The sequence below is a fragment of the Hippoglossus stenolepis genome, chromosome 22, assembly GCF_022539355.2.
Source record: "Hippoglossus stenolepis isolate QCI-W04-F060 chromosome 22, HSTE1.2, whole genome shotgun sequence".
Classification (NCBI taxonomy): domain Eukaryota; kingdom Metazoa; phylum Chordata; class Actinopteri; order Pleuronectiformes; family Pleuronectidae; genus Hippoglossus; species Hippoglossus stenolepis.
Window position 1 is genome coordinate 15,237,934 of NC_061504.1, and position 14,452 is coordinate 15,252,385.

General features: G+C 45.8%; 1 protein-coding gene across 1 annotated transcript; it reads right to left on the reverse strand.

The window, feature by feature from the left end:
• Window positions 1–279: 279 nt before the first annotated feature.
• rps16 (ribosomal protein S16) lies at window positions 280–2,489 on the reverse strand. Its single transcript, XM_035148070.2, has 6 exons — window positions 2,389–2,489; window positions 2,247–2,298; window positions 1,603–1,704; window positions 1,068–1,164; window positions 904–951; window positions 280–467 (listed from the first exon to the last, which is right to left on the reverse strand). The coding sequence occupies exons 2-6, from the start codon at window positions 2,292–2,294 to the stop codon at window positions 322–324; spliced, it is 441 nt and encodes a 146-aa protein (XP_035003961.1). The 5' UTR covers window positions 2,295–2,298; window positions 2,389–2,489; the 3' UTR covers window positions 280–321.
• Between the last annotated feature and the right edge of the window lie 11,963 nt (window positions 2,490–14,452).

The window sequence follows — 14,452 nt, forward strand, 5'->3', positions numbered from 1 at the left end:
TGAAATCCATCAGAAACAGTTAAATATGTAACAAAACTTCCTGGATCTGCATCCCAACCAATATTTAATGGATCTATTCTACCAAGTTTCATGGTAATCCATCAAGTAAATATATCAGACAAATGGAGATGAAAACATAACCTCTTAGGCTGAGGTCATTACTACAGTGAGCCAGTTGAATCTGGCAAATCCCTAATATTCAGACATCCCTGCCTGTTGAAACTGAAGTGAGGGGAAGAGCAACTCGCACATAAATATTAATTAAAAGGACAAATTAAATTATTTGTTCTTCCCAATTTATTATGAAAATGTACAGGGCATTTAACGGTAGGACTTCTGGTAGCGGGCACGAGCTCCGGGTCCACCGAACTTCTTGGACTCGCAGCGACGGGGGTCGGCCACCAGCAGGGTCCTATCGTACTGGATCAGGATGTCCTTGATCTCCTTCTTGGAGGCTTCATCGACATCTGGTGGAACATGAAATCACTGGTTATTAAGAAAACTCTTAACAAGCATGAGTGGTTCCCTGCTCCTCCCATTTGTTGTTAATGGTTTCAAAAAATGTCCCCCCAACTATGGTGTGGGAGCAGCAAGGCATGATGGGACTGTTTTGAACATGTAGAGATCATTGGCCCCGGCCCCTCACTTTAATATCTCTCATACATTAGGTCTACCCAACAGTTTACTGTATCACATTCGAAAACAATTCGACACCTTACACGGTGTGCTCCATTTACATGCATGTTCCCAATATGTGTCTTAGGTACCTCTCAATTACTACTTTAACTATATAAATTATTCAGGTCCGGTCGGTTTTGAGGAGCGGACCTCAGATATGAACAAGAATCAGTCACTGCAGCAGCATTTGGTTTATACACGATCACATGCCATTGTAATACTTACACTTCTGGTAGTATGCGACCAGGGACTTGGAGATGGCCTGGCGGATAGCTGAAAAACAACAATTTATATCCTGATTGAACAACTCATAATCACAAATCTCACACACACTAGTGAGTGTTGAATATAAAGAAAAACTACGTTAGAGCGAGTAAAGGTCTGCTTACCATAGATCTGTGCCACATGTCCACCACCCTTCACCCGGACTCTGATGTCAACTCCAGCAAAACGCTCCTTACCGAGCAGCAGCACGGGTTCCAGAAGCTGAGAGAACAAACAGACGGTAACTTTATGCTCAGCAGAATATATCTGAATTATAAGTTTAATGGAACAATATTAAGAACAAAGCCAAGTGAATTATTGGTTGGCCGATATGAGAACTTAGAAAGTGCATGAAATAATTTGTCTTAATTCAGGATAAATGTGTTTGTTAACCTATTATAGTTATGTATAACAGACAAATTAAAACGAAAGTAGATAGGTTTATAAGTATCACAGACACTAAGCATGTGACCTGTAACATCACACAATATTATCAATAATAAAACACAATCGATCCACTCATCAATGAAGAGAAAAACCACTTTGACACTTCTTTTTAAATACACAGTATTACACCAGGCCTGCCTCCATCAGCCCCCCCCCACCCCGAGGTCCCTGCCTCTCTCCAGCCGGGTGTTGGCCTCTCCTCCCCGGACTCACCTTGTACTGGAGGGTCGCAGGCTCCACAGTCTCCAGGGGTCTGCCGTTCACCTTGATCAGGCCATTCCCCCTCTTGCAGTGGGCGACGGCTGTGGCGGTTTTCTACGAGACAAACATCTGGATCAGATCCCAACTAAACTAAAGTGCATCACGTATCTGTGAGTGACTTCACCTCACACACACACACACACACACATGTGGAACACACTCGTTTTAATGAATGAGACTCATCCTGTACATGATATCTGACCGTTTGTGACCACGTGACGTTTAAGTTTAATAAATGTGTATATTTAAATCGCGTGAGTTGACGTGTGAGCTAACTTTCAAACGCTGTCACCCCCCCACCCGTACACCGAACCACTGCTAGCAACCGGGCTAGCTAGCTAAGCTAAACGACATCGCTACACTCGCTACACGCACACAGGAGCGTTACGGTCACACGCAACAGCATCAGAGACACACGCAAAGCTTCAGTACGTTAATAAAGCGACACAAACACGCGTAGAATAAATCTACAGCGTTTCATCGGTGTGAAACAGCGTCACGCCACATTTTCGCGTTAGCCACTGGAGCTAACGAGCGCCAGCAACACAGCGTCGCCGCGGCACCACACGTGGAATAACTTCGGTGTTTTTACTCACTTTGCGTCCGAAGACCTGGACCGACTGCAGAGGACCTTTGGCGGGCATCTTTCTGCAACACACGGAGTAACACGGTTACTTCAGAAACCTCAGTATTTAGTATTATTTGCAGTATTCGAGCGGAACAGGATGAAGAACTCACCGTCTTCAGCTGGGGTGCCGTACGGAGAGACCGGACGGGGTTTCACACGCCGAAGATCAGGGGCTGCTTCGCGACACTGGAGACGCGCTTTGCGGCAGCGTTTTACGACGGTTGCTCCATTTTACATGTAGAAGTAGTTTTCAGACCAATCAACAGTCTCCAGGCTGATTTTAATCAATACTATATAATATATATACTTTAATATACAATAAGATGCTTTGATTAAAACTAATAAAGATTTAGAATGTGAAATTTCCCCAAAATGACATTAAAGCCACATTTATTATCAGTAGCTTTCCATGCACCTGTAAGTTTTTGTAGTAATTTTGCCCTTTTTTAACTGTAAATGCTGCTCATCATACTACAACAATCCATTTTTGCACTATATTGGTTTGCACTACTCTCACTACATTTATCCACCATGTACTTTTTGACCACATAGAATGTTGTACTGTGGCCGAGAGAACTCAACGCACTGCAAATTGAGAAAACACGTGCAAATACAAGAAACACATGCAAACAGGTTCATCAGGTTGACGACACGCGTTCGCTGCAAAAAGTCACAACACGTCCAAATACAGATTAGATCTGCCAATTGCGAAAAATGAGCAGGGGACCTACAAATGTGAAGAACCCGGGTGTGGTTCCATCACCACTGACGAGTAGCAGACTTCAGTTGCTTCACAAAGCATTGAACTGATGTGTAACCCAAACATGTGCTCTAACAGTGACGCCTTCAGAGCTTTGTTTAAGGCAAATATTTCCATGTATCAGGAGAAGCAAAGGCAATAGCATTGCACTTAGTGGGGGTCATATTACTGGGTTGTACTGATGGGACAAAGCACTTGTTCACTGTTATTAATTACTCCTGTTTATATCCTGTTTCTGATCTGCAGATATCATTACATCACTAAATCAGTGCCTTTTGGATGAAGCTTTAGGCTGCAAACACAAATGACCCAGTGTGGTGCGAGGATGACTCAACTGTTTCCCTGACGGATGAGAGAGAGAGAGCTGTGGGAATGAATCTCCTCGGACATTTCAATATGCAGTAAAAGGAAAAGCAATTAATAAAGACTGAATCCCATTTGTGTTTGATGGATCAGTGATCCTTGGGAATCCAAATGAAACAGCATCACTGTAATTAGTCATATCTGTGCTTTTCCCAAATGTCTGCTGTAGCATCAACTCATTTTACACATCATATAATACTTAACATCGAGGGAAAGGAAAGTGGGAAACAAGTCACCAAAACCTGATTAAAACATCATCACATAAACCTCACAATAGAGAAAATGTGATTTAAAACAGATTCTTATTCTATCTACCATACAAACTTGTGAATATAGGCAAAATATAGTAAAAATATGAAAATGTGGACCCATCTGGAGATATGGTGAAAGGGTTTTCTCTATGTGCCGGAGGGAAAGATAGATTTCATGTTCAGAGGAGGAAAGAAATATGTATAAACAACCAAAACCAGAAGAAGCAGCAGCTCTGTTCTGCTGCCAGTTGAAGGGAAGGGTCAAAATACAGTAGCTGTATTCTTTTTTCGGTTCTCTCACACTGTCAAAAACCAGAACCAGCTTATAAACAGATTATGATTTGACATGTAAGACTGCACTGCCTCCTCCTCATCCACTTTGATGAATCCCTACACAGCAGCACCCTCTGGTGTTGATAAAAGCTGAGGATGTCTCTGCAGAGCATGCATTGGTTCGATGTTAACATAACTCACTGCAGCTTGGGTTAATCAGGCCTCACTTTGCAGGCTGTGGTGAGTGGAACCACAGAGATCGTTTAGTTCAGCTGCTTGGGGGGCTGAGGAGCCGAGGGTCCGGGTGTGGGAATGGGACTAGACATGGGAAAAAGGAAGTGTGGGATCTTTTTGGCCGCTGAAATGAAACCAATGTCCTACGCAAGAGACAAGCTTTGATTTGGCCACAATGTTGGGACATGCAACCAAACTAAATCCTCTACTTGAGGGAGGAAACTAGCGTCAATCGGTCGCCTCTCTGCTCATGATTCACCCTGGATGTGCTGTTGACAAAAACAAATGTAGCCTTTGTGGTGATGGACTCAACCGGATTGAGGCGTGGGTGAAAAATTGTACCAGGCACCTTCTCTGTCTTCTTGTCAAAACTCTCGAGTGCACACATCCTGCAGTCTGACACAAAAGTGTTCGCATGGCGACGCAGTCTTACCCTGAAAGGAGGGAAGAAGCAGAGCCGTGCGGAGAAGGACTGAAGACGGATAGCATCTTGGGAATCTGTATACAGTGATGTGAGTCATGTGCCGTGTGCACTGCCTACCTATGCCTGACATTTACTGCAGCGAGAATGGTGTTTACGGTGTCGGCCACGGGTGAGCGGGCCCCTGGCTTCTTTTATTGTCAGAGGGGAAAGTGAATTCCCATCAGGAGCTGCCCGCTGATGAGGCCTTCTCCATGGAGGCAGGGGAATTTAAATATTGTCTTATGCACGGAGCGTCGTCTGTGTCAGTGCAGTAAAGATCATATACCCAACTTCCTCCGGTTTGGTGGATGGGACATGGTCCAAACTTTAAAAATTACACGTTACATATAGTTTTCTCAAATATGGTTTCTGTCACACTGATGTTCACGTTAGTTATTTGATGCAATAGAAGCAGAACATCATGATTGACTGCTGAGACTGACTTGTGATTGGTGTGTGTATCAATGCTGTGGCTCCACACCACGATCACTACTGCACAGACTTTGGCTCCAAATTCTGGATAATGGATATATGTACCTGTATCCAGGAGGAAGTTGAGATGCGTCGTTTCAGCTCTGCTGCAAGTCTCATTTCGGTTCGGCCTTCGCGGACTACATGGCCCTTGAGGGACGCGGTCTTCATCTTCAGGTGGTAATTCTCTGTTTCACATATTGCATAGTGCAGCTTTCAGAGTTGAGTCTCTAATCTCCCGTGGCTGCTTTTCTTCTGAATTAAAGTGGGAGCAGAGAAATAAAAGGTGTCAGTGTTCATATGAATGAAGATGTACTGTAGACTATGTAGCTTTCCTGCTCTTATAGTGACAAATGGAATCTGCTCCATTGAAAAGTCATTATGAAGAAACTGGTCTGAACACTCCTTTTTGTTGCCGCTTCCCTTTCACTTTTTGGTTTCAGTTTTAGGGCTGCAGACCAGTGTGAGTCAGGCAGACAGAGGAAGCTCTGTGTGGGGACCCCAGGCTGCATGATAAGCGTTCAGATAAACCCATGTTTGTGTTATGGGTCAGTAGGGGCCCGCCCTCCGCAGCGTCTGCATAGGAAACATGTTAAGGCTGCGGAATCGTCCCTGATTTCCTGCTCACTAAAGCATACAGTCCCTTTGTGTTGCTAACTGTCAGCTCCATCTTACAGTGTCCAGGCCGCTCAGCCATTTGAAGTTAAACACTCACATTACTGCTTTGTGTAGAGCTAGTTCAAGGCAAACCTCACACAGATGCATTATATCTCATTCTGTTTACATGTGACAGATAAAATCGAGACCATCGCAGATTCCCATCTCATTTTGGATCTCGCTTTTTTGAAAAAACGCAGAGCTCCATTTCTTTAGAAGAGGTGCAGAGCTTGCAGAAGGAGGAGAGTCTGTAGTCATCCAGGAAAAGAGCTGGCAATAAATAAAGGCCGCACCATATATGTGCAGTTCCTCTCCTCGGCCTTATGGAAACACATCACCTGGAGGCACGACCCCTTTGACCTTGTCCTGTCACAGCACCCTGAGCATGAGACAACGCGCTCAGATTTACAGGGGAGGAGATGCGGCTCCCGGGCCGGCCGCAGCGTCTCATTTGACCATAATAGGGCCTTGTGGTGGTTTGAAAAAGTGTTGTCGGTAATTGAAGTTTCCCTGAGCAGAAGGAGAAGATCGGCTCAAACCGGGGAGGCGGAGAGGCACCGGGAGGAGGTGCGGGGAGGTTTTTGTGAGGTACACAGAGGCGCGGTCGTCATGGCAACGTGGGAAAGCCGCAGTTCATCAGGCAGAAGAGTGTCTTCCCTGAAAAGCAGCGATGAGTCTGCAAGTCAGGAGAGATATGATGAACAGGTCTTACCTTTTATATCCTTGTGCGAGGAACCAGAAATAGCTTGTTGCTCATCGGTTTCTACAGTGAACCGAGATTCTCAAAACATAGATTATCTGCAGGTTTGTTTTTATTTGATCGTTCATGCTTTCTGACACATTCAGACTGAGAAACAACAATCCTGAGGTGCTGGTCACAAAAAGGGGATTCTCCTTAATCTGGCAAAAAGTCATAGTTGGATTTAAGAGGAACCAAAATGGCTGCCACCGCCCCCCTTTTCTGTGCCAGTTGCCGTGTCATGGCAGCAGTAAATATTGACGTCTGCCGGACTGGATGACAGCTCATGGCACTAAAATGTAGCCTGGTGTTGAACCCCAGTTTGGACTTGAGCCCCCTCCATTAATTTGGCTATTTCAGCGTGCGTTTACCACATAGCAATGGGCCTCGCAGCTGTCCCACGCTCTGTCAACTTCCCCGTGGCCTTGAAGTCGGACCCGCAGGATAATGCAGAAGTGAATGGGCTCAGGCGTGCAGCGGACATATCGTCTCTCCTCCCAGAATGCAATAGCAGTGCTGGATCTAAATAGCGGAGAAGTGTTTTTTTTCTCCAGCATTTTCCATTCAGCCATTAGGGCAAAATACAAAATGTCCCAAACTCCGAAATGAAAACATACTGAAACCATGAGCCGTGTTGCTATGGAGATGCAACATGAGCAAATTAATTCAATAGTGTATTATTATTATTATATTACATCCGTGTCAGCCATGCAACGTTTCCATTTGATGACAAAAGAAATTTCAACTTTCGACACACATCAAATCCTAATGTGATTAAAATTAAAATCTGACTAATGTGGAAAAAAGTGACAGTAAATTAATTGCTTTGCTTTATTAAAACATTAAGAATGAATTTATCGGATAACAGTTCAGCAAAGTGAACTTAACGTGAAACCACGCTGCGATTTGCCTCCTCACAGGAAGTATTATATTATATCATACACAGAAGTATTCGTGTAGGTGTGAGCGTGTCCTTATCCTGCTGATAGTCAGACAAACAAAAATGGCAATGAAGGTGAAAAGGCCGTTTCTTATCTTCAAATGTATGACTTTATATAGAGTAACCAGTGTAGAAATATATATAATGTCATCCATCTTACTGTGAATTATAATCAAGTGCTTCAGCAGCTCTTATTGTTCATTGAAGGTTGAGGAGCTCACAGTTCATGAAGCTGCTGTGGCAGTGGAGCAGGGCCTCACTTCACTCGCCATTTATCACTCACACACACACACACACACACACACACACACACACACACACACGCTTCTCCACGATCAATCTCACTCACTCGCTCGGCTCGCCCACACAATCCGCTTCATCACCCTCCGTTCTCCATCTTGCTCTTGGTCTCCCCCTGCTCGCTCGCCTCCATCCCACACTCTCCCTGTGAGTGAGTGTGTGTGGGTTGACTCTCGCCAGGGTTCACGTGCGAAGCAGTGGCAGCGGGGTGAGAACGGGGCCATGTAGGGTCTGGCTGACATCGGCAGCGATAGAACCAGAGAGGGTCACCGCCACACCAAAGCCTCCTTTATACTCCCTCGCTTCTATTCTTCTCCTCCTTCCCCTCCTCTGTGTCTATCTGATGGGCTGTGGAACACGGAGCTCCAGCTCTGCTCCGGCCTTTGACAACATCTGGAAATACAATGATGAATATTATCGCTACCAGCAACTAGAATCCCCTCATGTCTCCCCCTCACTCTGCTTGTGCCTGCACACGTATTAAAACGTCCAAAAGATGATGGAGAGGGACCTTGACAACACGCTACGGACATGTTACAACCTGTGCTGGGTTTCTCTCATAAGCGCACATGACAAATGATCGCCACGTCTTTGTTGTGTGTCATTTTTCTTAACTGCCTCAGTGCCTATATGTGTGTGTGTGTGTGTCTTTTCTTGTGTTTTTAAAGCGTATTACATCCATATTGTGTTTCCCGGGTGCTTCCATAAGTCCGTGCTCAGTCGGTCTGTGCTCCAGGCTCCCAGGGGGCGAGGAGACGAGGCTGGGAAGCTCTGATGGGAAAGTGGGCCAGCGCTCCTCAGCCCTCCGCTGGAGAGCTCCTTAAAAGGCCTGGAGAGATGATGTCGTGGACTCTTTCCTCTACCCCCCTACCACCAGCCCCTTATGTTTTTTTTTTTCCTCCCTCAACAGCAGTGTGTGGAGGAGACCGGCAGCAGGAGCAGAGCCGGGCTTTTGACCAAACTCATCATGCACATCAGAGCAACACACGACACTGATGACTTCATTCAGCTGAAATAAGTCTTCCATCCATCAGACGCTGTTTTTTAAAAGATAGGATTTCCCAGTTGGGGAGATATTCTGTTTCTGTCAAACGTGGTTATTTTTTGAATTTGTGCTGCACACAATTGCAGAACTGTGGCAAAGTTCCCTTTATCTGCAGAGCAAAAAGCAGAAATGTGGAGGAAATGCAATATCACGACAACAGCAAGAGATGCAGAAGTAGTCTTTTGTAAGCTGAGCTTGCGTAACAATGAAACCAGTCTATTTAGCCACTTTTCCCATGCGTCAGGTGGATCTGTCGCAGCCTGGCCAATGAGAATGGCGCGAACACACGATAAATAGCGGATGTCTTCGCATGCAGCTGCGGGCCGACTCATTTTTTCCATCACAGCCTGCGTGATAGGGGTCAAGAACCACCGCATGTACACAATGTGCGTGAGGCCAAGTAGGTCCCAGTGGCCCCTGGAACCCCACACACACACAGTCACGTTAGAGCCTCTTTTCCCAGGTGAGCCTCCACCATCAGACGCATCAGATGTGCGTGTGTGGGGGGGGGGGGGTGCAGCAGCTCCTCACCAGGCCCCAATCTGCGGGACATCTGCTGTTATCTGTGGAATGCTCTCCGCACACTTCATGGACATATATGTACCAGCGCTTTGACGTCTTTGCTATTTTTAGCGCCGGCCCGTCCACTGGAAGTTGTTATGATGATGTCACGCAGGCTTTCAAAAATAAATCTGATTGTTTATCTTGGGTTACACTTCCTGCTTCCTTCTTATGTCACATGTGTTTGTGTTTATCCGTCCGTAACAAGTGGAATTTTTTTGGGGTTGCTTCCGTGTGCGGACTTGTTTTTCTTTACTCACAAGAACAGAGGATGTCGCACCTTTTTAAATTCCATGAAAAAAATTCCCCTTTATTTACCAGTCTCGATCTTCAAAGTGATATTTGAAGAGATAACATTGATTGATAGGCGGAGCCACTAGTTTGTATGTGTAGCTTTAACATGCCGAGAGAATCTGCAGCTAGAAGGGAAGCAACCTAAACTCTTTGAACAGTGGATTGAATCCGACAAATCAGACCGGTCCTTCTTCAAAGATCTCCACTTACGAATAAGCATGTGAATCGCCATTCACATGTTACCCTCCATTAAACTGCAGTTTGACATTTTTACACTATACATATGACGTCAATTGATGAGCATTTCTAAATTTGAACAGAACCAGGCCAGCTGTTTCCCACTGGTCTTTGTGCTAAGCTAAACTAAGCTAAGCTAACCACCTGCTGGCTCCACCTACATATTTGCCATACATACATATGTGGGTGGATTCAGTCGTCTCTGCTAAATCTCAGCAAGAAAGCAAGCGTGCATATTTTCCAAAAATGTCAAACTAATCCTGGAAGGTTCAGGGTGAGTTTAGGGTATGATTACTGTTGGGAGAACGTGCAGTACTTTTAAGAGTTTGGGAGTCAGGACATGAGGCAGAAAACAGCCAGTATCCCTTCAGGTCAGCACGAACATGAATCCTGAACATTTCGGTGTGTTTCCAGTACAGCAGAGACGAAGAGGGATTTCACTGGAATATGCTGATCCCGTGAGACAGACGAATGGTGTCCTGTCCTGTCTGCGTACGGAGGCTCGTGGGAAAAGGAAAAATCTCCCTCCAGGTGTTTCGAGGGGGGTTCGGAAGACAACACCCCTCGACACTCCAGTCCCACCCCTTTCCAACGTCCTCGTCTCCCGCTCAGGTGTGAGCCGTTGACAGGGACCACGTTTGATGAACAGCGTCAGTCTTCACGTTGTCAGTCCACACCTCGCCGTGGGGCCTGGCTCCCGCCGATAACACAGATGAATCAAACGCCACAGTAGGTCACTGCAATCGACTTTTCTCCCTAACACCAGGCTCAGTGTGACACCTCGTCCACGGCGTTAATAATGCACCTCATTTACATTCCTCCGGTCACACGAGGACAGTGGACATCGGCGTTAAAACTGTCTCCACCCAAGTTATTGTGCACCATCAAAGCGAGCACTTCACATATGGGACAACCGCCTATATTACAATAAACAAAATTAATTGTAATTATCACAAGACAGCGTCGTGGCTGAGGTTATAAGAGAGAGGTGGAGGCAAACACCACCATTACAACATTAAAGAGTGCTTTAATTAAGAAGACATCAAACCACAAAGAGCTTGATTTATGTTTCTTCCTCAATGTTTCACACCACAAAAAATGTCTTTGAGGTGTCATCTTTCAAAAATACAAATCACTTTACTGTTGTATCGCTGGTCATCATCCAGAGGATAAACCATTCAGCCTCACTAAACCTGCTGGAGATGGTGTTTCACCTCTTCGGAGCAGGAATTGATCGCAATAAATTCACGCTATCTTTTTTCTTTTGGTGCTTCCAAGCGTTAGTCAGGCTTGTACAGTGCGCTGCTGAGGTTAGTGAGGAAAATGGCTGCATAAAGGGTAATACTCATATGTGGGTGGCACTGTGCGAGGGAGGGAGAGCGGCACAAGTAACACTTATCTATTTTTAAGCTGCTGCTCGAGGGCTTCGTGAAGTGTGTGGATGGAGGTTAACTGCGTTTCTGTAATAATGGAGGAAAGTTAGCAGCTGTTGGTTAGTAAATCAGGCCTGTGGTGGAAAATGGATCGTATGATTTCTAAAATGGCCTATAGAAATATAATTCACTGTATGTGAAGACGTCCCTGCATCGTGATTCTGACCTGCAGCTGAGATAAACTGAGTATGATTGATGCCGGTCGTGGGAAAAACACTGTCGCCAACAGATAGCCATTGTAACTCGCTGTAGATTTTAGGATTACAAAGGCCGCGGGAGATGAGCACAGTTAGGAAATGGGATATATGACACCTGTTAATTGAAACATGAACCTGTCCACATGTGAACCCAAGTGCCTTGAAGTTCTGCTCATGACAAATGGGACGGTCTGTGACCTTTGACCTCGGAGAATGCACCCGCCGGGCCCCCGCACCCCCTGATCATCCACGGGGTTGAGCTCAGTTCACAATGCGTATTTAAACCTGATAGGGCTGCGGCTTAAAGACTGAACGTGGCTCTGTTTTTCCACTCATGCTTCTTTTCATCAAGGTGAATGGAAATAATGAGGGCAGAGGGTTTCAGACGGCTAAATGGAGAACTCTAAAAACAGGTGAACCCGTGCCTTAAAATAATCTGAGAGATAAATAGTGTCACTGGAAGTATGTGTCCCGTTCAGCTTTCGTGGAAACCGCTTTGAGGAACCTCTTCACTATACTCGTTTATTAAATTGGTCTTTTAGCACAAGGCTGACGACCATTATTAATCACCAACGTGACTCTAAATTAGTTCTAATGCATATCAACTTTATCATTATAGGTGAAGTTTGGAAAACATGAAGCACAGATGAGGATGGAGGATTGTTTTTGTCCAATGTGTCTATTGCATTAAAAAGGGGACTCGTCATGACCAGTATGTGCAGAAAGAAATTCATACAATAATGTGAGGTCTTATTAATACATGTTAACCTATATCTTCATTCCCGTGCAGGCTCCCTCACAGTCTTCGTCACTGATGAACAGATATAAAACTTGCTCGTCTTCATCTGCGTGGACCGTCGTATTTTGTTTTTGGACATCATATCTTGATGATCTGTTTTTTCCACATCTTGCATGGGATGATTCATTTCAGCTTTTCACACTCACAGGCTTCACCACAGCTCCAGATTTGGGGCTATTATTAGCCTCTTCTCTGCAGGAAACAAGGTCACTCAAAAAGCCTTGTCTTATTAGGCTGTCACTGCTCATCTGGCCTTAAAGCAACACGCCACACGGAGTTAAACCGCGTCTGCACCGTGCGCTAAGTCCACTGTTCATTTGCACATACATATCTGACATAACATCGTCAACCTACATTTGAATTGAGTTAACGCAATCAAACAACCATTGTTATCATGCCAGGGTAATGGGCCTGGGATTGAAAGAGCAGAATCAAGGGATGCTCCGGCTGCACGGCCCCTGCTAAGTGAAAGCGGCTGCCCTATTTCTGTCCAGCGTTAGAGCTCAGCTGTCGTCTGGGAGTAGATCACCTCACGAGCACTCACCGACCCTACGCTCGTCTCTCTGCCATGCTCTGACGCCCAGAACTTGCAGAGGGTGCACCCAAGACCTGGGTGAAGGGTGCTCCTCTCCTCAGGCCGTTCAAACCATCAAGTGGAACAGATCATTTTGTCAAGCTGGTGTGTTTTCGAGACACTTCTGTAAAAATACTGGGGTTCCTGCTGTAACTACTGTGTTAACTACTGCTGTGTTAATCTAACGCAGCAAGATGGTTTGCTCTTTCAAACCCATTGACCCCGTTCTTATTAGCTTGAATGTTGGGTTCATTCTACCTCGTCATAATTATCACATTTTGTTAGAGTAAAATCTTTACTTTCACATTCACCCATTCTATCCTCAAATGGCACAGGGGCAATCTGGGGCCCGGTGTGTAGCCCAAAGACACTCTGGTATCCAGACTGAAGGAGGCAGGGATTGATCCACCGTCCCTCTGGGTAGAGGACGACCTGCACTATACCTCCTGAGCCACAGCCGCTCATGTTAGGTTAAACTTATACTACACACTAATGAATAGTTTAATTACTAAGATTAGAAAAGCGCTATCCCAGAGAAATGATCCGAAAGGAAGACGACAGGGAGACGCTCCAACAGCTCGTCTGTCCGTTTCATTCCTGATCCAAAATGGCAAATATTGCAATAGTCACTTACTCTGTTCCATGCAATACACGAGGTGTTGGTCCAACAGATATGGTCCAACTTATTGAAGGACCTAGCAGGGATCAGAGAAAGAGGAACCTACGAGCATGTGTGTGTGTTTATAGAGCAGCTGAGTGTGTGACCACTGTCCAGATCAGGTTTCTATTTTTATTCATCTTGATGAGAATGGGCTCACACAACCTCAACCCTCCACCTCCTTCATCCCTCCTGCCCGTCTCTCGTCTGCCTCTTCCCTCTCTCTCCTTCTCGACTTCTGTGCCAATCGCTCCTCTTCTTCACCGCCTGACAAACGATCGGCCTTGGACAGAATCTGCTTTCTCATTCCACTCTGCCCCTAAATACTTTGGCAGTCGAAGCCCCCGCGGTGACAATGGATGGAAGGTGAAGTTCTACACATAGTTTACATGCAGTTAAATGGAGGTCAGTTCATCAGTAGTGGACGTGGGGTCGAGCCCAGTCTAGAACATGATGTCACCTTTGGGCTGTTTATTCGTGGATGAACGATTCTGAGAAGAAAGTTTTTTTGTATTCCATAGAAATCAGGCCTCTGCTGACCTGCTAACTATCACCTGATACCACAAGCCACTGCGAGATTCCCAGGGTCTGAAAGGTTGAGCGAGCGCTATCAGAATATTTCTCAACATCACTTTTCAGACGTCCACCGATAACATCAAAGCTCGACTATTTCTATCTGCTGGATAGCGCTGCCGTCCGGGCCTGCGGGGTCGGGAGAGGAGACGAGTGTGTCAGTGTCGCAGGCGCCAACGGCAGACTCCGGGTGACACGGGAGCATGGGAGCAGGGCGTCTGGCTTCCCTCAGATGGGGACCGGGTTGTCCACACATCAGCAGTCACCCCTCTGTGAGTGCTGCTGGTCTGGGTCACCAGGACGGACACGCTGCTGGATGTGACGGGATAAAGTTACTGCACAAGATCTGAAA